The 27422-nt window shown below is 52.0% G+C and overlaps 1 protein-coding gene across 4 annotated transcripts; it reads left to right on the forward strand.

The window, feature by feature from the left end:
• RBPMS2 (RNA binding protein, mRNA processing factor 2) lies at positions 1 to 27422 on the forward strand. 4 transcript variants are annotated; one of them, XR_006599126.1, is made up of 8 exons: positions 3 to 395; positions 16922 to 16999; positions 17599 to 17637; positions 18217 to 18279; positions 18625 to 18775; positions 19575 to 19726; positions 25782 to 25928; positions 26268 to 27422. XR_006599126.1 is itself a non-coding variant. In XM_023255206.2 (8 exons), exons 1-7 carry the CDS (start codon positions 309 to 311, stop codon positions 25989 to 25991), a joined length of 633 nt encoding a protein of 210 aa, XP_023110974.1. In that variant the 5' UTR covers positions 5 to 308; the 3' UTR covers positions 25992 to 25998; positions 26268 to 27422. The 4 variants fall into 4 exon arrangements, 3 of the variants coding, with proteins under 3 accessions (XP_044915105.1, XP_023110975.1, XP_023110974.1); XM_023255206.2 differs by lacking the exon at positions 25782 to 25928 and adding an exon at positions 25929 to 25998 and having other exon boundaries at positions 5 to 395; XM_045059170.1 differs by lacking the exons at positions 25782 to 25928; positions 26268 to 27422 and adding an exon at positions 24143 to 25775 and having other exon boundaries at positions 1 to 395.

Genomic DNA, 27422 nt, shown 5'->3' on the forward strand with positions numbered 1-27422 from the left:
CCGCGGGCGCACTCGCCGGTCGCAGTGAAAAGGCGGAGGCGGCGGCCGCTCGGGCTCGGCTCCGGTTCCCAGTGCCTCCCCCGCCGCACCCCCTCCCCACATCCCGCACCCGCCAAACTTGATGTGACCCCAGCCTGACGCGGCGGCTGCCCCTCTCACCGCCCCGTGCGCCCCCCACCGCCACTCCGCCCCGCACTCCCGGAGCGCACCGCTCACCGCGCCCCTTCCCACCTCCTCGCCGGGGCCGGGCGCCGCGCTCGCCCTCAGCGTTCCCTTCCCCTCGCCACCCCCACCCCACCCCCCGCACCATGAGCAACCTGAAGCCGGACGGCGAGCACAGCACCAGCACGGGCACCGGCACGGGCTCGGGCTCCGGCGGCACTCTGGAGGAAGAGGTGGGTCTGCGGCCCCGGGACTTGGGGTGAAGTGCACGCGGAGGTGGGCGGGGGAGAGGGCGCGCGGGGCCTCCCGCGCCGCGCGGGGCCGGTCTGGCAATCGCTCGGGGCTCTTTCCCGCCGCTGCCCTTCGGTCGGGGAGGAGCAGCCCGTGTCCGGCGGGCGGGGGCGCGCGGCCTGGACTGCCCCGCCGGGCGGGCATTGTCTCCCCGCCCTCCCGGGCTCGGGGCGGGCCGCGCGCCGGCCGCCGTCCGTGCGTCCCGTGGTGGGCGAGCGGCTCGGCGTCTGCCCCACGCCTGCTGCCCGCGCGTCCCTCGTTCTCCACTCTTGGCCCGGGCCGCTACCTGAGGAGCTCCTCCGGTACTGCTGGGACTCCCGCCTTTGCTGGAAGGAACTGAGCGGGATTAGCACCACGGGCGGGCGGCACCCTCACCCTCTTGCACTTTCCACCCTGACCCCTCCCGGTGACCTTGGAGGCCCGGGACGGCTGCCCGGCACCTTGGTTCACTGTAACTGAGCTGTAGTCACGGGAGGTGGACGGGCTTTGCTTGCAGCCCCGGAACCTGGGCTTTGGCAAAGAGGTCAGCGGGGCAGTTAATTAGAGTTGAGAAAGAGATGCCTAAAGATACTTCGTTCCCGGTTCTCCCTCTCCCCCGCCACCCCCCTCCACCCCGGTTCTGCCCCAGCAGGCAATCCAGGACCCCAGAGCTGGCCTGGGTGGGATTCTGCAAGGAAAGGCGACATTATCTTGTCCACCAGACATGTGCTAAGTATGAGGAGGGAGTGAGTGTGAGGCGGCTTGGCTTCGTAGAATCAGCAGCAGCTGTGTGGTTAATGGGATGGCGAAATCGGGGAGGGTGTGTGGCAGGGGTGATGATGAGGTGGTGAATAGAAGCCTTAAGGCTGAGGGTGGCGAATGGAGACCAGGAGCTGGGCCGACAGAGACAAAAACTGATGCGGAAAGCGGACGACAGGCTTTGCATCTCTCTCCAGGGGCCTCTGGCCTCTGCTGTGTCACTCCAAGGCTAGGAGACCCTTCCTGCCGCGCCCTGGCAAGCTCTTGCCCAGGAAACCAAGGGCCAGTTATCCACCCTGAGCTCCCTTCCCCTTGGTCTGGGGGAGAAACCGCAGATCCCCTGGTGGAGGCTGGTGTCGCTAACCTCCCTCACCTCCCTCCAGTGTAGTGGCGGTGGTGCCGGCTGACCGTGCTCTAGGTTTGGTGCAGAATGGCGGCAGTGGCCCACTGCTGGGCTGGGCTCCTCACTGTGGGAGGGATGGTGGGAGGGTCACACCACCAGCTCCCACTCTTAGTAATTCAGAGGCCTGCTGCCAACCCTAGTCCACCAATGGCATGGCATCTTGAGAATCTAGGTCTAGATCTCACTTTTTAGGGAGGGAGGGAGGGTGGGGGAATATATAACTCTTGACTCTGAAGGGTGGAGAGGGAGGGCCTGACATTTGTCCGCTAGTTTTGTGTGGGCTCCAGAGCGGTGGGGTGGTTTTGCCTCCTGAAGGCCCTGTCCTCCTTGGACCTTGACATGCTGACAGGCCCGTGGCACTGATGAGAACCTTAACCCCATCCTGATGACACCTGGTTGTTCAGAATCTCGCCTGAGAATTGGGGGGAGGGTGACAGGGTTGCTGGTGTTGCGGGGGCGGGGGGGGGGGGCGCAGATCGCTGCTTGGCCTTCTGGGGGTTGAAACTGGGAGAGGAAAGCCATCTCCTGTGAAGCTGGGCAAGGACCCAGAATACCGCTAATGCTAGAGGGTTGACTTCAACAGGGAGTTTACCCAAGAGGTTGTGCTGACCCTCAGACTTACCCCTTTGAAGTGGGAAGGGTGAACCATGTGGCCAAGCTAAAGTCTTAAAGCATTTGAAGTATTGGTCACTTTTTTTCTAAGTGCCTGTTCTGAGAGAGAGGGCAGGATCTTCAAGAAGTGGAATCCCTGTTAACTTCTCCTTGCGGGTAGAGGTGGGTTATAGCACTAGTGCTGCCGTGTGTTGATGGAGGGGCACAGCCCTGTGTTTAATAGAAGTCTAAAACTAAAGGCTCTGGGAATCTCCTGGAGCCCAGTGTCTGCTCTGGCCAGGTAATTGCAAGGATGAGCCCCCTCCCCTCATTAGCCCTCTGGGCCAAGATCTCTCCTACTGAGGTTCCATCTTGAATTGCTGGTTTGAGCTGGAACTGGATTCCTTCCTTTAGGTTCGATGTCCCCTAGGCAGTCATTTCTGCATCCCCCAGGAGCCACCATCTGGAGAATCTGTTAGCAGTGGTAGTTTACTTTCATGACTAACCCAGGCTGGCTGTTGGAGATTAGGTAAAGCAAGCCTAGAGAACCAAAGAGTCCTACTCCCCCTACTCATTTCTAAAGGTGTTAGGTTTCTGGAGAAAGGGGTGTGTTTTCGTGGTTCCAGAAGGGGTATAAGTGGGGCTCCTCATTTTAAGCTCCTTTGCATGGGCTTGACTCCTCCTGCTTGGCCACCCTACCCACTGGGGCTTTGTCTCTATCACAGGCATTAGGTTCCTTTTCTGGACCAGGGGTCAGGATTCCAGGTGAAAGATCACAGATTGGAAGGTGAGAAGGACTTGCCAGGAGGGAATGGGATGTGGGGAAATGAGGGGATATCACCAAGTGATGCAGTGGTACCACTGAGAAGGTAGAAGTGAGCCCTCCCTGAGATGTAGCTCAGTAGGAGGTTCTTAGACTTGTGCCGGTCAGAAGGCATTCCAAGAAGAGGGAGTAGCATGTGTAAAAGTGAGAGGTGGATCGTGGAGCCACATGACTTCCAGGAGTTTGCTAGCTTTCAGCAGTAGTGGGGGCCACATTGTGAAGTGCCTGAGATCATGCATGGTTGGGAAAATTGGCATTTTCTGTCACTTGGAAAGGAGAGGTGTTAGAAGCTCTCCTACCCTTTGAAAGCTAAGGAGGGCAGTGAGGAATTAAGGAGAGGGTCTTCAGGGGAAGAGCTGAGTGTCCCTTTCAGTCTAGAGCCTCTACCTTAACCCAGGCGGGTCATAGCTGGTGCTAGAACTCCAGAAGGTGAGGTCAGACAGCCCAGGACAGGCTTGCCTGTGAGGCTGTAGAATCCCAGACCCAAGCTTGTCTTAGTGATTCTTTAGGGATGGCTAGAGAGTTACAGTGTTTCTGGGGAGGGGTACATGTGGTTTGAAAACATGGTCTATTTTGAAAATGGAGACTTTAATTTCATAGTACAAGGTAATACTAAGTTACAGTAATTATTCATTGTGGGGGGGCTGCTAAGGAAAGTAGTATTTGGAATCTTGGGTGGGTGGAGTTCAAGTTTCTAAGAGTTGAAGTTTTTTTGCCAGCCTAATGGTAAACTGTAGAGAGGCAGGCATTAATGGCAGCCAAAGGGGCTACAGTTTGACTGGAGGGTCTTGGCCCCTTACTGCCCTCCCACTCCCATCTTTGCTTGTCCACAACATCCAGTGGATCTAGGCCATTGTGGCTCCTTGCAGGCAGGACACCTCTGGGCCCACCGTGTGTCCTCTAGAGGTCTCTGCACTCTAGATGAAGGTGAAGGAATTCTGGGGCCCAGCATATGACTCAGCCACTTCCTCTTTTCTCTGCCATTAAAAACATTTGACAAAATCTGGGGCGTCTTGATGCTGTATCTGCAAGCTCTTTTTTGGTATGAAGGTAGGGAGGAGTCTATACTTCTGGGCATTTACCTGGACACAGGGTCCCAGCAGGTAGATCCAGGCAGATGCTATAGGCTGGGCTGCCTTCCTCCCTGGGGGTTGTTGTGCATGTGTCTTCTCTATTCAAGTAACCTAATAGAGACGCTGTCCGATTAGTAGTAGTAAGCCCATACACAGTGTTTGAGTCAGGTATTACCTGAAGTAATTCACCCTTTTACCTCCTTGAACTTGCACAATAAGAGCACTGTGAATTATTGTCATTACTGTTTTATAAATGAGGAATCTGAGACAGGTTAAATAACTTTTATGTAGTTAGTAGGTAAGTTGGGATTTGAACCCAGAGTTTGCTCTGAACCACACACTCACTATATCTGCTGTTTTGTTTTATATTAGGGTTTTGGTGAGTTTGGGAGATAGGGGGAAAAAAGATCCTGCAACTAAAGTTTTTAGGCCTGAGCTCTGGGTCCTGCTGTTCCAGATTAGTTCCCTTTGGGCTGGGATAGGTATCTGAAGACTGGGTGATGGGAGCTGGCAGCCCTTGTAGAAGGAGCATCTTTATCACCGACAGGATTTAGAATTGCCAGTGCAGGGTGATAATAAAACGAGATCAAGTCAATTTTATTATTGTTCAATTCCCTACAGGCAATACAACCCCTTGTTGCCTGTGCAGGGGCTTACTGCTTTCATTCCTTCCCCCACCCCACCCCCTTGCCCTGGTACCCTGATGCTTTGGACATCTTAAATAGGAAACGGTACCCACTCTAAAGCAGCTGCCTGTCATTTTTGTGGGGGTGGGTCATTCCGTTGGGTCTCCTCCTCTCCTCCTTCCCTGCTCATGGGCAGCCTGGCTAGCTTATCCCAGTAGGAACCAGCTTCTAAATCCATTGAACATTTGGACGTAATGATTTCTTCTTGTTCTCATCTCCAGAGAGGGTCTGGTGAGTACTCAGAGTGGAGTCAAGACATGAAGTGCGGGTGCCTCGCTTTTTGCTCTCATAGTCTCTAACCCATTTATCCCACTGGGGCCCCAGACAGTCCTGAGAGATAATAGGTGTCCATCCCACCTGGCCTGGGGGCTGGATTCCTGCTCCATGGCCTCCAACCTCTGGTTACCCAGAGCTGAGCTAGAGTGCTAGGTTCTGGTACCACCCAATGGCCCCCAGCCTCTGCTGGGCCATTGGTTTTGGGTAGCACTGACATCTGCTACCGTATTAGTTTCTCTGCTGTTCCCTGACCATGGCTGCCTTAGAGGGGTCCTCACACTCCTGGCAAAGCCATGAGGCAGTGGGGCAGAGCCCATCACTAGACTTCAGAAACCATGCTGCTGTGAGGCCAGAACTATAGATAGTCCACAAAGCTCTGTATGCCAGAACCCCATCTACTCCCTGCCCAGGGACAACATGGCTTCCCTCTTTCCGCTGCTTCCCCATCCTATCCTTGGATGGAAAAAATATGGTTACCTCTGAGATGTGCCAAGGCTGACAGGTGGGGTCCTCCCTTCATGAAGAGTCCACTGGTGGATCCATCTGTGCTGGGGGCCTCTGGGGTATAGCAAGGGCTGTGTGTAGTGGGAGGGTCTGTGTAGGTCTATCTGCCATGGCCTTTAGTTATTTACGGCTGACTGAGCAGAGGCTCTTGGCTGTCAGAAGTCATCAAGGCTGCCTGTTTAATTGTGAACAGGCCTGGGACTCTCAGGGAGAAAGGACAGAACCTGACCTGGACCAGGCCATGGGATGAGTGTCTGGAGTACCTAGTTCCCTTTTGTGGTTAGCCAACTTCTTCCCCAAGTGGGTTTGGGCTTTTATTGGTGGAGTGGGAGGTGGTCAGGAGAGGTTACTGGAATAGGATCTAGGGCCCTTTTTTTGAGAATGTTTGTTGAAATGAAGGCTGTGTGAAGAACTTCTGCCCAGACTGGTCCTCATTCTTGATGTATGGTTGTGGCCATATCCAGGCACAGCTTGGGATGTTTGTGACTCAGGAGCTCCAAACCAGAATACAGGCCATTGAAGCAGCTTCCATTCCTGAACAGTGTAGCATTATGTTAGGAAACATCCCTTCTCAGGCTTCATCTGCTTCCTTCAGGTAGTATACAGGTGTGGTAGGCTCAGTGCTATGTTCACAGTGGAATACCATAAGGTGGTTTAAGGGTTGGAGGTGTTGATTTCAGAGCTGGGGAAGGGGTGTAAGATTCCCCCAGGCCAACTCTTTGATGCATGGGTTGGTGTGTTTCAGTGAGGACAACTGCAGCCCTTACCAGGCACTGGGACAAGCGATGGATCTGCGCTGGCTGACCCCACAGCCCCAGGAGGGATAGGGAGGTAGATGGCATAGAAGGGAAGGAAGCCTTGCCCAGCAGGCCTCCATGCTGGGGGCCCTGTGAGCCTGCCACTTGAGTGGCCTCTGAAAACCGTGGCCCCTGGCACTGTCTGGAACCAAATGGAAAGCAGTCACCCAGCCATGCCACTGAGTCTGCATGGTGCAGTTCACACAGTTAGATCTGGTTCCCTGTAAATGAGGTGTAGGCCGGTACTCACAACAGACTTTTGACCAGGTGTGTTCCCAAGATGTTTATGCCTTTTGTTCCTGAGGCTAGAAGTAGCTTGGAGCATTAGGTCTGAAGCCATTTTATTTAACACTCTCTACATACCCAGCCCTGTCCCACCCTTTAGAGAACTTCTTACCATCCCAACTTGGTTCCCTTGATTCTTGTACACACACAGTCTGGACTCTAGTACACACTGCAGGCTATAGGGGAAGTGTCTCAGGTTCCCAGACAACCTGGATTTTACTGCTGGCTCTGCCACTGGCTGGCCAGACACCTAATCCCTGAGCTGGCTCTTCATCTGTAAAATGGGCCAGTACTTCTTTGCCTGTTACATCAAAGGATTGCCGGGCTCACGTGCCAGATGGTAGGTATGAAAGACCTGGAAACCACAAAGTGCTGCCCAGAATGGGTCCTGAGAGCCACACCCTTTGATTTGGGGCTGGAATTAGCAGGGGCAGGCAAAACGCTGTGGAACAGATCCTAAGCCTGGGACTTCACACCAGGTCAGACTAATGGCATTGGAGGTGTCCTATGTGGAGGGAGGCTAGAAGCTGGGAAGCGTCCTAGTCTGGGAGCTGAGCAGCCCAGAGCTCCTCGGAAGGAGCATGGGAACGTGTGTCTCGATTCACATCCAATGTCTGGCTGTATCTGTTTGCTCTTTTTCCCTGTGTCCTCGTTCAGCCCTTATAAGTCCTGCGTCTGCGGGCCATGTCACCACATTCCATCCACCTCTCGTCAAGTGGCCCCACTCAGAGGGACTTCTTTCCCCGGGAGGGGTAAGAGCGACCTGCTGGTGCCAAGCTTAAGCCTGAGACCTGGGCAGAACCCATCCCCCACCCTGCCCTCTATACACATGCACAAAAGAAAAAAACCCTGGCCTCTGAGATCTCTGGGCAGGGGGGTATATGTGGGAGACTGCTCTGAGGTTTCTTTTTGGCAACCCCAACATTGCCCCGGCAGAGACCCCTCCCAAACCTCCAAGCCCACCTTGGCCCAGGACCTGGCTGCTGACTTTCTGCTCTGTCACCCTTTTGTTCTCTATTCCCTTTTTCACCACTTTGCCTTCTTGTGGGCAGAAGGGAAGCGCTTCAGCTCCGAGCAGATGGAGGAGGACAATGCCCAAGTCTTATACTGCGATTCAGTCACCTTTTCCTACTTCCTCGGTATCTTACAAGGTGGAACGTGAAGGGCCCTGAGGCTAGTGCACCCTTCCTCTACAGTTGAGGCAGCAGAGGAAGGCCGCAAAGCCACCTGCCTGCTGGTGGTCAGGCTAGGACTTCTACCCAGGTTTCCTGATGGTTGTTTTGTTTCCATGTCTGATCAACAGGTTCTTGCCGAGCAAGAGTCGAGTTTCTTGATTCTCAATGGGGTTTCTTCCCCTTGGAGAAGACAGAGCAGAGCTGGGTGTGATGGTGGTTGGTGCAAGCTTAGAAAGGACCTTTAGCATCTTTGTATCAGGAGAGCCATAAACTGTATGTAACGCAGGCTGCATCTCAAAAACTCCCTTGGTCAGGATGGGGTGGCCTGGGCTTCCGTTTGGACTTGGGGCTTCCTGGGGCCACATGCGCCCAACTGCCCTGTCTGAGGCATGTGTGTGGCCCTGTTCCGGTCCCTGCCTCCAAGTCAGTGGGGCACAAGGCTGCTCCCACTTAGCTGCTGGGAATTGGCTGTCTGTCTTCCCTTTCACCTCCCTGTACTTAATGCTGTTGACAACCATGGCATCATCCAGTAGCATACCCCAAACCCCCCGCCCTGAATCAACCTTCTGCAAGGGGCTGTTTCTGGCTCCTTAGGTCAGAGCCTAAAGGCCACTAATTTTCTTTTATATATTAAAAAAAAATGTTTTTTTTTTAATGTTTATTTATTTCTGAGACAGAGACAGAGCATGTGGAGGGGAGGGGCAGAGAGAGAGGGAGACACAGAATCTGAAGCAAGCTCCAGGCTCCGAGCTGTCAGCACAGAGCCCGACGCAGGGCTTGAACTCAAACCGTGAGATCATGACTGAGCCACCCAGGTGCCCCAAGGCCACTTATTTTCAAGGAGCCCAAGGCTGACCTGACTGGGGTCTGAGTAAGTTGGTGTGTAAGGTTAAGGTCTGCAAAGGAGCATTGACTCACGAGCACCTGGGGACCCTGGGGCTGCTTCTGACATGCTCAGTGACCACGAGCAACTCACTGGACCCCTGGGTGTTGGTTTACCTTATCTAAAAATAAGGTTTCTTCCAGCTCAAATATTCTGCATTTCAGTTGCTTCAGAAGGCTGGGAGTCAGGGAAGGATGTGGGAGTGGCTTATGAGAGGCTTGTTTTTCCCTTTTTGGATTTCCCTTCTCCCCCCACTCCCTTCCCTAAGTGGTGTTTTCCATCCAGATGACACCAGAGCTCACAATAAGCATCGAGTAGGTGGGGGGATTCAAAGTGAGCCCATCACTTGAACTATTTGATGGAATGGACAATTGAAATAGTTTTTCCTTTCCAGATTGAATTCCAACTTTCAGAGATACTAAAGGATTGCTGCAAAGAATCCATTTTCAAGTGTCATTTTTATCTCTTTGGTAGGATGTATCTATTGCCCAGAGTCAAGTTTTCCCAATCATGTCCTTCCTGTGTCCCAGCCCCGTGAGGCAGGGATTTGCCTGGAAGGCAGGAGTCTGTCTTCTAGGGCAGAGTGTTCCTAGTGGGCCTATAGTGTTTATTTGGGGGCGGGGAAAGGTGGGGGGGGTGGCCCTACTGTTTTCCTAGCTCAGCATCCTTTGTGGAGAAAAGTCTGTCCTCTGGCTGGGTGGTCCCTGAAGTCCAGGGTGTGGTCTTGGCGATGATTAAGTCTGGGGTTTTGAAGAAGGCTGTGCTTGTCCTTCAGAGTTAAAGGATAAGAGGGTTTAATATCTATTAGCATTCCACTGTTTTTGAAAGCAGTGTTTACCCTTTCTGTCTCATAACAAAATCTGGTGCTTATGGACCTGTCCTCTCAGTCACAATACCCTGCTGCCGCCCTTAACTGTGAAGTTGTATGTTTAATGCTCAGTGTGAAGGGAGTCTTGTGTCAAAAAGTTGGGGCGAGTTGGAGCTACAGGACCCTTGACATCAGGACTGTCCCTCCCATTGCAGAAGAGGGCACACACTTGTGAGGGCAGAGTGGCCAGGCCCCAGTCTGAGCGCAGGGTCCTCTTTTATTGGAGGAGGGCCCCCACTGACTGCCACCCCAGTCTTGTGCCACATGGAAGCTTTTGGCTGCTTTCCTCTGTGTAGGTTACCCACCCCCTTCTCCCAGCAGCCCAGCAGCCCCCTTCCTGTAATTCTTGCAGGACCTCTAGGTGAGCTGGGTCCCCTGTGTGCCCTGGGGAGGAGGGAGCCCCCTGAGCAGCCACTGACTAGAGAGCTGGCCTGGCTTGGGGGCACTGAATGACAGGTCTAGCTGTATGAGTGTTAAGGACCAGGAGAGATGTCCACCAGGAATGAGTCCTGCCTAGAAGCCTTTCCCACAGAAGCCTGAACTTGTGCTGTAACGCTGATGCTGGGGTGCCTGGGTGTCTCAGTCAGTTAAGCATCCAACTCTTGATTTTGGCTTGGGTCATGATCTCATAGTCCTGAGAATGAGGCCCACATTGGACCTCGCACTGGATGTGGAGCCTGCTTAAGATTCTTCTCTTCTCATGTCTTCTCTTCTCTCTCTCTCCCTCTCTCCTCCCCCCTCCCCTCTCATCTGCCCCTCCTCTGCTTGCACTCTCTTTCTAAAATAAAATAAATAAGGGGTGTCTGGGTGGCTCAGTCATTTAAGCATCTGACTACTGGTTTCCTCCACTCAGGTCGTGATCTCACGGTTCATGAGTGAGAGCCCCACATTAGGTTCTATGCTGACAGCACAGAGCCTGCTTGGGATTTCTCTCTCCCTCTCTCTCGGTCTCTCTTCCACTCACAGTCTCTCTCTCTCTGTCTCTTTCTGTCTTTCTCAGAAACCATAACTTTTTAAAATAAAGTAAATGTTAAAAATATGTAAGGCTGATACAGTGGGTGTCACTGTCACCTTGCTCTTAAAGCCTTCTTTTTTATTTCGTTTTTCTGAACATCTATAAACAAATGTCAGTTTGTCTAAAGGAAAAACAACAGACACACAGATAAGAATGAGTTTGTCAGAGTCCTTCTTCCTACTTCTCTTTAGAAGGTGATCTTACTCTGGGCTGGGGAGGACTACAGAGGGAGAAAGAGATTTCCAGTATGAGGCCCGAGGAGAAGAGCCAGGGAGTCTGGGGAGCCTGGGTGCTCTATCACGCTGGGGTTAGAAAGTGAGTTGAGAGGCTTCTTCTAGGGAACATTCCCTCCACAGGGACCTCAAGAGTAATTCTGGGGGTGAGGGAAGTTCCCCAGGTCCTGCCCTCTCTTCCTCTCCCCTGGAGCACTGGGAGCGAGCTCAGGGGCCTCCTGTGGAAGAGGTGAGCAGTGCCCCCCACCTCCATGGCACTATATATGGTCCAGCACTAGCTAGTGGGAAAGGGCCCCGGAAGACACAGCAAAGACCTAGACAACCCCAGGAAGTCTGTCCACCGGTGATAGCCTGTGGTGTGGACTTACCAGATGGGGCTAGACCTCCCCAACCCCTTCACTCCCAGCAACTTGGGGGAAGAACAGGCAGCAGGACTTGCCTAAAGGAAGAGCAGCCCAGTGTCCGAAACCTACTCGATGGGGGACACAGTTGTGCCAAAGGCCATTTGGTTCCTCTAGGCAAACCTGATGCTAGCTGGGATCTATAGTGTGGGTGAGTCTGTTGCTGACCATCATGAAGGCTGCATGGCCATGTCTGCAATGACCTGTATGGGCACATCTCTCTAGCCAGTTCTTTAATCCATGTTGAATCTGGTGCTTCCAGCAGGTTCCACCAGAAAAGCTGTTCCTCAGCATGTTTCTTCTTTCACTGACTTTTTTTTTTTAATTTTTTTTTTTTAACGTTTATTTATTTTTGAGACAGAGACAGAGCATGAACAGGGGAGGGTCAGAGAGAGAGGGAGACACAGAATCTGAGGCAGGCTCCAGGCTCTGAGCTGTCAGCACAGAGCCCGACGCGGGGCTCGAACTCACGGACCGTGAGATCATGACCTGAGCCGAAGTCGGACGCTTAGCTGACTGAGCCACCCAGGCGCCCCTTTCACTGACTTCTAAAGATTCTCCATACTGTTTCCATTTCTCCCCTAATATCTTCTCTACACTGTTCCAGACATACCTTCCACCTGTGCTAAGGATGTGACTATGGTCCAGCCCTGTCTGCTGGTATTTGCCATAAAGATGAGTATTTGTTTGTTTATTAATAATGTTTATTTTTGTGAGAGAGAGAGAGGCAGAGTGTGAGTGGGGGAGGAGCAGAGAGAGAGGGAGACACAGAATCTGAAGCAGGCTCCAGCCTCCCAGCTGTCAGCACAGAGCCCGACATGGGAGATATGACCTGAGCCAAAGTCAGACGCTTAACCAACTGAGCCATCCAGGTGCCCCTAAAGATGACCGTTTTAAAAGGATTGCAGTGCTTTCCATGTTTCAGGATGGGAGTGGGGTCTAACCCTTTGGGTTGTCTGGACACTTCTGGAGAAAGAGTTAAGTGTACGGAAGGAGAAGGGCCCAGGTAAACAAGTTTGGTGCCTTCTAGCAGCCTGGGATTGTGTGAACCACCCCTTATGTTTTCTTCAAATACTTGAGCACATTTGTGTGTGTGTGTGTGTGTGTGTGTGTGTGTGTGTGTGTGTGTGTGTTGAATTATTGTACTAAACGTGTGGAGTAGGCAGGCCGGGTGTTCTTTGATTAATCTTTCTATCTTGGCATCAGTAGGCAACTGGTGCCTGAATCCTTGTCTCTACCCAAACTCTTTCCTGAATGTTGCACCTTATGGCCATGAGACTGGCTCCAGTAAGTGGCATGGAAGGAGTGGTCTCCAGTGCCAGCCTGGGACACAGGAGTTGTAAGGCTTTGGAGAAGTAACTGTGTGTCTCTGTCCCTACTGTCCCCTAAAGAATCCTGAGTGTGCCATCAGCTTATTCTGTCACCTTCCTATTCGGAAACTCCGTTTTCTCATCTGCAAAATGAGGATGTTGAACTAGCTGGTCTCCATGGTGCCTTCCACCTTGGTCATTCCCTCCCTGGGGAAGAGGAAGGAACACTAAAGAATCCAGTGACTACCTAAGGTTGACTCATCTGCATTCCCAGCTCCAGACTGACTTGGATCCAATCCAGACTCACTAGGCAACCTTATAAATAAATGGCTCATGGTACCTGATAGGGAGGTTTTTGTGCAGGTGAATGCTGTGATTACAGGAGCCCTAAGGGAACCAGTATTTTGTTGAGCCTCTCCTACATGCCGGGCATAAAGTGAGCTCTTTATCCTGGAGGTAGATGGTATCTGCATTGTACAGATGAAGAAACTGAGATTTGGAGAGGTGAAACCACTTCCCTAAGTCAAGCGTAAAGCTAGGGTACAGACTCTGGTGTACCCAGCTGAAGCCTGTTCTCTTCCCCATGTGTGGTGTCACCTTGCCCTGCTGGGCCACATCTGTCTATGGCTGGGAATTTCTCCTTTGGGGGGCTGAGGTGCATAGAGATGGGGGGCATCTCAAGTGCTGGGGCCTGACTCTAGGTACCTTGGTTGATAGGAAAGTTTTAAGATTTGGCTCCTGTCTCTGGGGTTTTATACAGTCCAGGTGGAGGGAGTAAGTTCAGATTGTGGGAACGATATAAGGCAGGGGGTCCTGTCCCCATAGGACTTCTGAGGAAGGAAAGGGGAGTGAAGAAATAGAGGAATCCACAAGATGAGTGCCCTTTAGTTAAGGAATGTGGAAGGGGAGGGGTGCCTGGGTGGCTCAGTCGGTTAAGCATCTGTTAAGCATCTGACTCTTGATTTCAGCTCAGGTCATGATCTTGTGGTTTCATGAGTTCGAGCCCCGAGTTAGGCTCCATGCTGACAGAGTGGAGCTTGCTTGGGATATTCTCTCTCTCTCTCTCTCTCTCTCTCTCTCTCTCTCTCTCTCAAAGTAAATAAATAAACTTAAAAAGAGTGAGGAAGGGGAAGGGGAGTGCTGAGGGGCAGCACAAGCAGCTGCCTGAGGCAGGCCTGTGTGGGTGCTTGTCTGGGGCCTGGAATAGTTGGGGCTGGGGCTGGGGCAGGACCTGATGGGGTTGGGAGTGGGAGGGAGGGTAGACTCTGCAACCTCTTGTCCTCTCCACATGTAGTTGACCAGCCTGCTAAGGTTATACATCCTGCCACCTCTGGTTTGCCAGCTTGTTCTTATTCTTCCCCCATTACTCCAACTGGCATCCTAAACAAGTGCCTGGGGAAGGGACTGTCTACTGAGTGAACAGTGGCAGCTCTTTACCCACCCATGGGGCCAGCGAGGCCACCCGGGTACCATTCTTTCTGTCCCCACAGCAAGGTGGATTGCTGATGGCATAGGTGACTAAGTCAGGGTCCCTGGATCTTATCCAGCTCAGCTCCTAAGCTGCATGGTCCCTATCTGGGCCTTAGTTTCCCTTAGTTGCCCTGTAGGCAGAGGGCACATCATCTTCCAGGGCAACCAAGGTCAAGTGAGAACCATGAAGAGTATTCAGGTTAGGCTTCCTGTGACCTGGCAGAAAGGACCTCCCACCTAATCCATAACTGCCTGACCTCAGCTTACTCCCTGAGAGGTGGCCAGGGACAGGGTGGTAGCTCTGCATTGTAGCATTTTGGACACTTGAGAACCTAAAACATGGAGGCAGAGGAAAAAGGTCATCTGGCCCAGCAGGAAGGTTGGAAACAAGGATCCTAACTGGGAATGAGGGAAAGCTCCCCTATACTCACCCTCAACCCCACCCCCAGCCCGTGCAGGAAATTTTGTGCTGAGAACTTGCTATTTAAGGGGGCCTCTGGGGAGGTCTGGTCAGAAAGGAGCCATTTGAGGAAGGGTTTAAAATTAGCCTGGGTGAAATGGGTGGCCCCTGGGGAGAACTGAGGCAGAGGTTTCTGTGGGGCGGCTCTGGCTCCACATCTTTGACCAAAGCCACATCCCAGGGAGGAGGGAGTAGTACTGATCCAGGTTCTTCCAGCAGGGCCCTGGCTGGCTTGCGCTCTTTGAGTCCATCTTCGGGGGGTGGGCTGAGTACCCATGTTCTGGCACCCAAAAGCAGCCTGGATGAGTAGTCAGGAGACCTGGGTTTGCTGCATGACCCAAATAAGTCACTTCTATTTGGTGGTATGCGTGTAAATTAAAGGTTCTTTTATCAAAGGGCAGGGGTGTAGAGGACTGTTGCTCTCTGGAGCCCAGGAGCTGGGTTTACACTACCCTGGAGCTCGGGCTGTCCAGTTTTTCCCAGGTGCTTCTGGCAACAGGGCCATGCTCGAGAACTGTGTATACAGCAATGCGAGCTGCCAAGGCCTGTGAAATGTGCAGAATCTTCACCCCAGGCCTGGAAGCAGAGGCGTGTCTGGTGAGGGAAAGGCATGACCAAAGGGGGAAGATGCATCCTAAATGGCAAAGGATCCTGCTTGGTATGCTTCTTGGCAAAAACCCACGCAAGAGAAGAAGCTTGTCCTCATCCATTCTTTATTAGCCACGTGCTGGGCTCATTCTTGTGTGGGTGGGGCTGGTGACACTGGTTGGGGGTGGTTGCCTTTGCCATTCCTGGCTCTGTTGTTCAGATCTGTGTGTTGACTGGGCAGAGGTAGAGTGGTGGGGGTGTCTGTGCCTGTCGGCCTGCCTGCCTGCATTGGGTGTAGCTTTGCCTAGCTGCCCAGGCTCCTGATTCAAGCCACTGACTTTGAAAAGGCTGTCGCGTGGGTCTGGCAGGCCATCACTGGAATATGGAGCAAGTTTTTTGGTGCCTCTGAAGAGGGAATGTGGCCCATTGTAGGTAGGGCATCTAAATGGTATCAGGAAAGGCCACAGGGCAGGGAGGCAGGCTGAGGCGCGTGAGCTTTTTCTTATACTGGCAGGGGTGAGTTCAGAAGATCTATGCTTGGCTTGCTTGGTGGTATGAAATGAGACTTGAGGGGCGCCTGGGTGGCTCAGTCCGTTAAGTGTCTGACTCTTGATTTCGGCTCAGGGCATGACCTCCTGGGATTTTGGCTCAGGTCATGATCTCGGGTTCGTGAGTTCCAGTCCCTTGTCGGGCTCTGTGCTGACAGTACAAACCCTGCTTGGGATTCTCTCTCTACCCTCTCTCTCCCTGCCCCTTCCTGGCTTGCTCTCTTTAAATAAATAAACAAACATTTTAAAAAATTTTTAAAAAAAGAGACTTGAAATCAGGTGTCAAGTGTATAGGGAAGCTCTGTTCGTTTGGATTTTTCACAACTTAGCTACGGTTTTAATATATATTTCTAAGGGATCTAAACGATGGGAAATCCTCCCTCCCCGTTATAATTATTGGCTGATCTGGCCTTGCTAGTTGAGCATCTGGTGCCAGCAGCATTTAACTAGCAGTAATAACTTAGAGTGTCTGCCAGCCCTCTTAGGGACCTCACCCACACACAGTTCAGGAGGTCGGGTTTGGTTGGAGTCACAGGATGGACACCTGGTGTCTAGCTTTGGCTTTCCCATCAGCTTGTAACCATGTTGAGGGCAAGGCTCATAACTTATAGCATCATCTGCCTCACTTGAAGCTGGTAAGATCATACTCCTTCTTCAAAACCCAGCATAATTGTTCCATCTCTGACTCCTTAACCAGGTCTCTTATTCAGTAAACATTTAATACAGCACCATGCTAAGACCTGGGCATAGAGGCAAACATACAACATATTCCCTGCCATCGAAGAGCTTACATCTAGCGTAGAAAGCACTAGGAGATGGATGTGAACACGCCAGGCCTTCTGTTGAAATCACTTCTGGTGTAGTGTGGTATAGGGCTTACTATCCATTTACATCCTTGCCTCTTCTCTAGACTAGGTAGAGACTCTCAATCTGGGGTCCATTTGTATCTTCTGAAAAATATATATGTTTTGACTTGTATATTCTTGGGGGTAAGACACCATAGCTTTCTTCAAGTCTCAGGAATCCTTGATCTGAAAAAGGATCCTTGATCTGTGTGCTTATGACACAGGGCTCTCCCCTCTTGCAGCTCTTCAGCTCAGTCTGTGTACAGAGGTGCTTAGCAGGTGCTTGTTGAGTCAACTGCAGGATGAATGTAGAGAAAGGAAAGGGTACAGAAAGGGCTCTGAAAAGTTAAGTACTATGAAACTCTGAGTGTTCATTTGCCCTGGCCTCCAAAGGAAGCCCAGGAAATACAGATTTCCTCCTTAAACTCTGGAAGGATTTTAGTTCCTTCCTGGAGGAAGAGCTATCATCCCTGTCTACTGTGGTCTCTGTCACCAGGTCCGAACACTATTCGTCAGTGGCCTCCCTGTGGACATTAAACCCAGAGAACTCTACCTGCTCTTCAGGCCGTTCAAGGTGAGTCTGGACCCAGCCACCCACAGGCAGAGCCTAGGATGGAGGAGAAGCATCAGGAGTGAATCCGACCTGGATTGGGCAGCAGGAAGGCAGAGGGCAGTGTGTCAGAAACTGATCACAGACCCAGCTCTCTGTCCTGGTTGTGTTAATTCACATGTTGCTTTCGTCGATTGCTTAGCCCTTCTGAGCCTCTCATTCCTCATCTGCAAAGTGGAAACAAGAGAGAATCTCAGTAGGCTTTGCCATATAAGGAATCTTTGAGATTCAGTGTAGTCTTTTCAGTTCAAGTTTTGAGAAAACTTTAAAAAGGTGGGGTCTGTGCTTCCACATTACAAGTTAGCGGAGCAAGTGGGAATTTACGCACGAAATGATGAACGCTACCACATGATGCCCACATCGTGTGCTACACCATGTGATACAGAACACAAGGGCAGAGGGCGCTCAACACTGGTGGAGGTCAGGGTGGTGGACACGTGGTGGGAGTGGTGTGAGAATGATGCAGGCAAGCACTGGTGGAGAAAGGGGGGCTGACGTCATGGGTGGCTGGGCTAGCACAACAGGCTTCTGACCTTCCCTGTGATAACCACCTCTCTCTGCAGGGGTATGAAGGGTCCCTGATCAAACTCACATCGAGACAGGTAATTTCTCTCCAAAGTTTTTTTTTTTTCCCTCCCAGCCCAGACCGACTACTGAGCTTGGACCTGAGCCTGCTACCTTTTCCTCATCTTGAGGCATTTGGCAGCTGAGACCTGCTCTTTCTCATCTTGTTTCTGTTCTGAACTGATGAAAGAGCGACCTCCACAGGTCCCCTCTCCTTACCAGTCAGCTTCTGGTCCTCCCTCTCTGGTTTTTGGGAAGCTTTCAACCTGTTGTCCCTTTACCAAACCTGGGGCCTTCCCATGTCCTTAATACATTGGTGCCCCCTTTCTTGCTGGCGAAAACACTGGAACTTAATTACTTGCGTGCATTAAAAAAAAAAAAGATTTACCAAGAGGGTGATGTTTAATGCAGTGGGATAAAGCTGTATTGGAATCATTTCCCACAATGTAGTACCTGGATGGGAGACTTTGGGTGCATGAGAAACTTCTACTGTTCTAGCTGAAAATAGGATATAGGCAAGAAGTTGTTTTTGTTTTTTGTTTTTGCTTTGTTTTATTGTTGAGGGGAAAATGGAATGTTGGGAGAAATATGAGGATGTTCTCTCTTTCTCCTACTAGCCTGTTGGTTTTGTGATCTTTGACAGCCGAGCAGGAGCAGAAGCAGCCAAGAATGCATTGAATGTGAGTAGACAAAGCTTTCTCTGACCCACAGACCTCTAGACAACAAGTATTCCTGTTCTATCTTTTACAAACTTTCCCCCACTCCATGCCACTAAAAAGGGCCTACAGATATACCTTAATCCCCCAACATCTGGGGCAAAGTCCCTAGCTGCTTTGTCTATCAAACGCCACTACTCACAAGGTCCAAGCAGTGTGTCGTCTGTCTTGGCCCCTGCATGGGTGAGTCTTTTAGGCAAGATCATTTCTGGGGCCCTTCTGTACCTGTTGCAGTGGACAGACTGTCTGAGTCCTACAAAGTAAAGTCTTTTCCTTCCTTTCCTTCCCTTCCCTTCTCTTCTCTTGTAGGGTATTCGCTTTGACCCTGAGAACCCGCAGACCCTGAGGCTAGAGTTTGCCAAAGCCAACACCAAGATGGCCAAGAACAAGCTAATGGCTACACCAAATCCTACCAACGCTCACCCTGCCCTAGGAGCACACTTCATTGCACGGGACCCCTGTGAGTGGTGCTCAGAGCTATCATCTGCTGTCCAGCTATTGTCTGCTGTCCTTTTACTTGCCCCAGGCAAGGGGCCTGAGTGCAGTTGCAAACAGAGGGAAGTTGTTGAGATTCTCACTGAGGGAGTCAGTCCTTTCCAGGAGGCTTCTTGTATCCACAGCCACCTGTCTCTGCGGGTTCCATGCTTCCTTCCTCCCCTTGTAGCCTTTTTGCTAGGCTGCGGACAGACTGAGCTCCTGAGCTGTCAGCATTGCCCAACTTCTCTGAAGCCTTCTCTGATTTTTCTTGGTTGAGATGGGCAGAAGCCCATCTAAGGGCTTCTTCTTTTTCTTTTTTTTTTTTAAAGAGCGTGAGTTATTTTTTATTTATTATTTTCTTAATGTTTGTTTATTTTTGAGAGAGAGACAGAGACAGAGCGTGAGCCGGGGAGGGGCAGGGAGAGAGGGAGACACACAATCTGAAGCAGGCTCCAGGCTCCTAGCTGTCAGCACAGAGCCTAATGCAGGGCTCAAACTCATGAACCACGAGATCATGACCTGAGCTGAAGTCGGACGCTTAACCGACTGAGCCACTCAGGCGCCCCTCATCTGAGGGCTTCTTAAAGCAGATAGGATGCTCACCATGCCAGGCCAAGTTAACATGGCTTTTTTTCCCCCAGTCTTTCGGTCCTTGAGGGAAGTCTGGCCTGAGTAGGGAGCTTATGCTTCAACTGTAGTGATAGGTCCCCTTCTCTGTTTGGAATGGTAGTGGAAGGGGAGACCAGTGTTCTGACAATGGGGGCTGTTGTCTCCCATTGTAGATGACCTTATGGGGGCTGCTCTGATCCCCGCATCCCCAGAGGCCTGGGCCCCCTACCCTCTGTACACCACAGAGCTGACCCCAGCCATCTCACACGCTGCATTCACCTACCCAGCTGCCACTGCTGCTGCCGCTGCCGCCCTACATGCTCAGGTAAGCCCCTCTGGGGGAGAGGCGGGGAGAGGATGAAGGAGGCTCTAAGCTGGCCAGACTTTGTTCGTGAATGGCCACAGGGCCACTCATGCCTCTAGAGCTGCAGAACTGCCGTCTCCCACGACATTCTCTTTAGGGCTTCGGATCAGACAGAGGAGAGGGAGAGGATTAGCTGTGAGGCCACATCGGGGATCTGAGGCAGAATGTGAGTGTGAGAGAGACCCAGCCATGGTCCCACCACCCACCGAACATGTGCAGGCGGGTGCCATACTGCGTTCTGCCTGTGGTGACAGCCACAATTCAGATCCCAACCCGAGTGTGCTCTGTGGAGCCAGGCCGCCTGCCTCTGCCTCTCTGGTCTTTACGAACTTCAGAAAGCACTTAAAAATTCCTGACTTTTTTACTATCTAGAAGAATGAGCACAGTATTATCTGTGTCAGGGTTGTTGAGAGAATTAGATGTTAACACCTGTGAAGGACCGGCACCACAGGCCCCCCCACACCTGGAGCACGGAGTGCTCAGTGAGTGTTAGTGCTTGTTTTCATGAAGCCTAGACACTCTCCATGGTGAACCTGTGCAGGGATGGCGGGAAAGAGGGAATGAGCACTTCTAGGGGAGAGTTGGGGAGGTTAGTGCTGGGCCACTCACCGAGTGCCATACCAGGTGCCCGAGGCCAGTGAGCCACGGTCCGTTCTGGCCCGGACCTCCCTGGTGCAGTGACAGGAGGCACTGCCAGGTGTATGGACAAAGTGCCACCAGGCAGCACAAGGAGTGCTGGCAAGCCCACTTTGGCCTGTGATCAGTAGAGTGAGCAAGAGCTGAGCCTTGGGAAGAGCGACCTGGCCGGGCGAGCTTTGCTGTTGATGGAGGTCGCCTTACCAGGGCAGTAGGGCACGAGGAAGAACAGGATATAAGAAGCCAGGAAGAGAGAGTTCACAAGAACCAGAAGCCAAGGTGGGAGGGCTTGGGTGCTCTGCCCAAGGTGGGGGGCTCAGTGTGTGTCTATGTCAGGTCCTCTGAAGGGCTTAGTGACATCTGGATCTACTCAGTTCTGAGGTGGAAGGTACAGACTCCCCGCCTACTACCCTAGCAAACTGTTTTCCCCCATCAGGGGAGGTCCCCTTGGCCATGGCCGCTTTAGATTGTACTGAGGGCAGAAGTGTGGTTGAACTTGGCACCGTTCCCCAGCTGTGCACCACAGGCAGCCAGAAAATTGATAGGGGATAGGAAGGTGGTAAAGATCATTCCCCAGAGGGAAATGATTGGGTATTTACCACAAACCAGGTTCTGTGGTGGGCAAAGAGCGGGTGAGCCCAGGAGACTGTCCTCGTCCTCTGTGACCTGGTGGAGTGCAGGAGGCTGGCAGTAGTGCTCCTGGCCACGCAGGGAGTTTCACTGCAGCAGCCCTATGAGGCCTTGCCGGGCGCTTTGCTCCGATCCTAGCTGTGCAACCATTTCGCTACCTGATCTTTTGCAAGTGACTTCACCTTTGGGCCTCTGTGTGTGTCCTCATCTGTAAAATGAGAGGGCAATCAAGATGAGGTGGAGAGGGTTCTACCCTGTCTGCTCCAAGATGCTTGGCCATGACAATGGTGAGGCAGAGGTTGGGAACCAGAGATAGTATGTCAAGTTAATAAGCAGAGGTGCCTCTGCCGTTCTTGGGGTAGCTCCTCCAGCTGGCTGAAAGGGGCACGCTACTTCCTGTCCTTAAATTCCATACTGCAGGGCTATGTGCCCTCCTGTTTTCTTCCTTTCTAGCTTCCTCCCTCCCACCCTGTCCCTGCCCAGTGGCTGCCCAACTCCAGTCCAGCTGCCTCAGTCCAAATCCTGGCTCTTGCAACACCTCTATGACCTTGGGCAAGTTACTTAACCTCTCTGTCTCAATTTCTTTGGAATGGTGATAATCATACCTACTTTGTAGGTATTTGTTTTTCTGATATTAGCATAGAGGGAATGCTAGAGAAGTGCCAGTTATCATGGTTATTATTTAATATCACTATTATCTAGTGCCCCCAGGGTCCTCTCCGAGGCTGGAGGCCTCATTGTGTCTCAGTCCCTGTTTCTGGACTCCCTGGGATGGGGATAAAGCCCACCTTGAAAGCTAATGACACTTGTCGGGAGGCAGGCTAGCAACAAGAGATTGGACGAGGTAGTAACTAGTTCTGTCCCAGCTACTGGACTTCTCTGGATGTCCGTCTCCACAACAGTAGAATGCACTGCCCGAACCAAATGCAGTAATAGCATTTGTGTCTTTTCCTTCCAAGAGCTCCTTCCCTGCCCCCTGACAGTGCTGCCCAGAAGTGGATGCTGTTCATCCTGAGGGCATTATTCTGAACCCAGAAGAACAACAGAACTGATTCTGGGCCTATGAGCAAGGAGGTGACTTGGAGAGAAGGTAGTAGAAAAAGGGGATGAAAAGCAGTCCTTCCTTTCTGTGTCCCAACATACATACCCTGACTGCATGCCTTTTGCCACTAGCTCAGCCTCAGCCAAGGCATCCGTATGTGGCCGTGGGGCCCAGACCTACAGGAGGGGCATTGGAGATGGCTTAGTCCTGCTCTGTCTAGCGTGAGGCCATATTGCTCAGCCTTCTGGTCCTCTTTTTTTTTTTTTTTAAGTTTATTTATTTATTTTGAGAGAGCAAGCAGGGGAGGGGCAGAGGGAGAGGGAGAATCCCAGGTGAGCTCCACGTTGTCAGTGCAGACCCTGGTGCGGGGCTCGAACTCACGAACCATGAGATCATGACATGAGCTGAAACCAAAAGGCAGAAGCTTAACCAACTGAGCCACCCAGGTGCTCTTCAACCTTCTGGTCCTCTTGATAGAAACTTTTCTTTTAAGAGGATGAGGCACACAAGAGGTGTAGATGGCATGGGGTCTGGCACATGCCTAAAAGTGGGAATTCTCTGTGTCCCCTTGCATCCCAGAGTCCTCCCAGACTTGACTTCATTTTCCACTTCAATCTGAGGATGGTGGGGATCTTTGACTGGGGCTCTTTCCCCCCTCTTTACACTGGCTCACCGCTTGCTAATGACCTTCCTATTACATGAACTCCCTTGCCTCTATTTTCTTATCTGTATAATGGAGATGGTAAGATTGTCTTTTCCCTTTGCTTATTATCCTGCTCCCCCGAAAATAGTTACTTTTAGTCCATAGGGTTAGTAGATAGTTGGGTGTGCGTGTATAAATAAATCCATAGATGTGGATGCTTTTTTTTTTTTTTTTTAATGTTTGTTTATTTTTGAAAGAGGGAGAGACAGAACATGAGCAGGTGAGGGACAGAGAGGGAGACACAGAATCCGAAGCAGGCTGCAGGCTCTGAGCTGTCAGCACAGAGCCCGACGCAGGACTCAAACCCGTGAGCCGTGAGATCATGACCTGAGCAAAGTTGGGCACTTAACCGACTGAGCCACCCAGGTGGCTTTTATAAAAGTTACACATTTAATCTGTTTAAAACTTAAATATTAGGACACTGTTTCCCATCAGTAAATGTAGATCTACATTTGGATGCCTGGCAAGCCCACCTTTGTATAATTGTGTCCAGCTCCCTATTGATGGTAAATTAGGTTGTTACACAATTTTCTGCTACCAATAGGCTGTGCTGCCATGGACGCCCTTGTTCACCCCTCCCTGGGTACCTGTCCTGCTGGTTTTCCTTATCATAAATTCCTAGAACTATTACAAGGTCACAGTGTAGACTTGGCAACCTGAGTGTTCCTTTAATTGACTTTCTGATGAGTGAGGCTCCCATATTTATTGGCTATTCATATTTCTTCCCATGTGGATTTATTCCTTTCTCCACCTCTTGGTCTATCTTCTCAGTTAGTCCCAAGATCTGAGAGAGGACCGAGTTCGTGTGCCCCGCCCCCCTCGTTTTGATGCTGCCCTTCTTGGAGCCTGGTCATTCCAGATGCCCATGGGCCTGTCCCTGTGCGGTGGCTTCTCAGGACCCCCAGATCCCTATGAACAACTGGAGGCCTTGAGAGTGGGCTGCTCACTCACTCCCTGATGTGCTGGCCCTGATCCCTGGGCCTTGGGGGTGTCTCCTGTTCTGAGCTGGGGCAGGAAGGGACAGCACTTCTTTAGAGGACCCTGACTGCCAGCCTCTACCTGTGTCTGAGGAAATGGAAAGGCAGCCCCTCACGTATGTACTGTCCACTGGGATGGTACATCCATCCCGAGCTCAGAAATGCAGGTTTTCCTCTACTTCTTCCCCAAAGGGGTAGTGGCTCATCTCAGGCTGGGGGGAAAGCTGCTGCTTTGGAGACTGAGTCACAGCACCTAATGGAGGGAGTGGGGGACCCCATGAAGCAGGCTTGCCGAGGGAGCCCCTTAAGCAGCCGCTGGCTTCCCCAGTGGTGAGAGTCAGAAGCCTCCGAGCCCTTCCCACACTAACCAACATTTGCATCTTGTCCAGCCCTACAAGGCACCTCACCTGTCAGGATCTCTTGTCACGGGGCTGCTCCAGCTGGAAGCCAGGTGAGGGGTGGTGGTCAGGGTCCACCGGGGGATTCCCTAAGCTGGAGTGGGCCACAAGCTTATCTGGTAGCCACATGCTGGTTTCCTTATTGTCCCTCTCTTACGGAATGAGCTCTTATGTCCAGCCACGCTTCCAGGTGGGAGTGCATCCCACAGCTCAGCAAAGGGGAGGAGAGGCTTCCTCCCACTTGGCCTCCCACTTGGCTGTTAGCCAGGAGGGGAGGGAACTGCTTCCAGATGTTGAGGCAGCAGGAGAGAAAATAGTGGCTTCTGAGGCTGGACAGCTCAAAGGCAAGAAGAGGCACTTGATCTCCTATTGTGTGTGATATGGTGCTTAATCAAGGTGGTTCTAGCAGCTCGGGTCCACGGTGTCCTGGTGAGAGCAGTGCCACATCCTTGGAGCCCAGGGAAGATTCTGGCATTGATTAGGTGGCCTAGGACCTGCTTCTGCTATATGCCAAGTGTCCTGGCATTTTAGGGTAACCAGCTTCTGCTTGCTGTTGAGCATGTGGTGAGCAGAGTCCTGGGGTGTACAAAACATGTAAGAATTGGAGGAGACAGAGGAGTATGTTCTCAGGAAGCTTCCATCAGCCCGCAGACGACCTGACATTACATGACATCTTCTCCGCTTACAGAGGCGGGGATTCCAGGCAGCCAAGTGGGTAACTGAGTCCAACTACCACACTGTCAAGCTAGTTGTCTGTGGGCCCAGCTGCTACTTGTTTTCTACATTGGCTCTTGGCGTGCCATCCCTTCCTTTCCTGAGGGGACCCCAGACTCCCCTCCCTGGGCATTCTTCCCCTTACCCCTCATTCAAGGTCTTGTGATGCTGTGTTCCCCCACTGATCCCAGGCAGCCATGGGTTAGGCTGGGGCAGACATGCTGTCTATAACTGGGGCAGGTGGCCTTCCTGCAGTCTTGGCTTGGCACCCAGCATAGCTTACTGCCCAGACCCGTGGGGAGGCTGTGCCTAGAAAGGGAGGGCGTATGATTTCCTGACCCGTCTCTGGGAATCCTGCTAGGGGCTACTGCTCTGAAGGGCCTTCTGGCAAGTGCCAGGGCTGAGACAGCTGCCAGGCCCCCATTGGAGGCCTCAGCTGGTGGGTTACAAATCTGTAGACCTGGGAGGCTGATAATGGAGGGAACAAGGGGGATGGAAAGGGATGGAAGCATCAGCTGGGTCTCAGCCATGACTTCTTTAGAGAATCCTACAAGGACAGGAGTCCTACCCCTTAGAGACCACAGCAACTTTGGTTTCTAAAGTGTTTGTACATTGTGTCTCACCTGATCCTCACGGACACCCTGTGACTTCGTCATCTCTGTCCTGTACTTGGGTGAGGGCACTGAGACAGAAGGAAACTGAGCAAAAATGTATTAGGTTCATGCTCCTAACGTCAGAAATTCTACACTCTTCAAGTCAAGGGGGAAGGGCAGAATGCTGACCAGCACCCCCACTGCCAAAAGTCCACCTGGTACAGTTGGGCTCAGTGGAGCATAAAACACCTTGGTAACGATTCTCTCATTTGAACCTCAACCCTGCGGAGGAGGCAGGTCAGGTGGCGCTCTCCCATTTTCAGGATGAAGAAACTGATGCCTAGAGGTGAGTAAGTGGCCCGGCGTCTGCCAGTCAGTGACAGAACCAGGACTCCAGCAGGGACACTGAAGACTCCCCAGTCAAGAGAAGGGACTGCACAGCTAGCTCCTGACGTTGGCTTCTCTTGCAGGTGCGCTGGTACCCTTCCTCTGATACCACCCAGCAAGGATGGAAATATCGTCAGTTCTGTTAGTTCTTCAGTAAGTGCTGGCCCAGAGGCCCAGGATAAGTGTTCTAGAGCCTGGCTTACTGCAGGGCCGTGGTTCCTCCCTCTACTTGAGCCGGAGAGCTCACTGGTGCTAGGCGTCCACCTGGGCTTGCGTGCTAGGGCACTCTGGCTGGTTTTTCCCCTTCTCCTCCCACCGACACCCCCTGCCATCCATCTTGCAGCCTCCTCACAAGGGCGAAGCCTGGGTTCATCTCTAGTCCCTCACCTCTGCTCACGGCCACCTCTCTCCCCTCCCTCCAGGTCTTGTCACCGCAGCTTGAAGCCCCTGCCCCGCTGGGGAGGAAGCCGCTCTGAGCTTCCACTGCCCCCAGGCGGCCTGTGGAGAGCTGCTGCTTCCCTCCAAAGACTGTGAATTTTAAGCCTGACTCAGTGGACTGCTTCCTGTTTCCTTTCTCCTCTTCCTCAGCCCTGTCCTTCCCCAGAGCCCCTCGCCAAGGCCTCCCGGGAGGATTCAGGGGCCTTCTTGCAGGGACACCCAGCCCCAGGCCGGAGGTCTCACTGGGACTGAGCAAGGCCTGACCCCCTGGGTCCAGACTTGCTTCCACAGCTCCACCTCAGAGAAACGAGGCATTTAATTTTGCATGTTTTCTGGCATGAATTAAGACACTTAAATTTGTGTATATGTGAGTGTACAGTTTGTTCTCACATTGTGTCACCATAGCAACAGGTCCTGGCCACCAATGGTCCATCATTCCGGGTCCCTCTGTGCACACCCTCCCCTGCAGCCCCTGTCTCAGTGAGGACCAGCCCTGCAGCTCGCCCCGCCCTGCGGTCCTGCAGCCTGGCACCCCCACCACCCCCACGCGCTTCCAGGCCGAACAGCAGCCACCACCCGACAGAGATAGTGTTTTCTTTTTCATTTCAAGTCCGGGTCCTCTGCGTCCTCCTCAGAGGGGCCGACAACTGCTAAGAAAATCCTTTCTCTGCCCATTTTGCTTACCTCTCCACAGCGCACCCCACCCCTGCCCTGCTCCTCATTCTTTCCGTACTTCAAAACCAACCAAAAAGTGAAAGTATTTTTGTACCCTGTGTAACAAAATATTTATGCATCATAAAGGATTTTTCGTGTGTGTGTGCAATTAATTATTAAAGAGACCTTGTTCGCCTTGTCAGATAAGTTTAATGTTTAGTTTGAGGCATGAAGAAAAAAAGGGTTTCCGTTCTCCAGCAATGAGCCTTTGTTTCAGGCGTTAGTTTCAGAAAAATGAAGGAAAAAAAATTGTGCAATTTTTTTGTTTCATGAGCACATCAGTGCTTTTGCCTTTGGCCGCAGCTGTGTGGCTGTCTTGCCGTTTTCATACTTGGGAGACAAGGTGGCTGTTGTAATTGCTGATCCTGTGAGAATGTGAAGCTGGATAATATATGAAATGCAAAATAAAAAGTCATCCAAAGTAA

The sequence above is a fragment of the Felis catus genome, chromosome B3 (genome assembly GCF_018350175.1).
Source record: "Felis catus isolate Fca126 chromosome B3, F.catus_Fca126_mat1.0, whole genome shotgun sequence".
In the NCBI taxonomy this organism is placed as follows: domain Eukaryota; kingdom Metazoa; phylum Chordata; class Mammalia; order Carnivora; family Felidae; genus Felis; species Felis catus.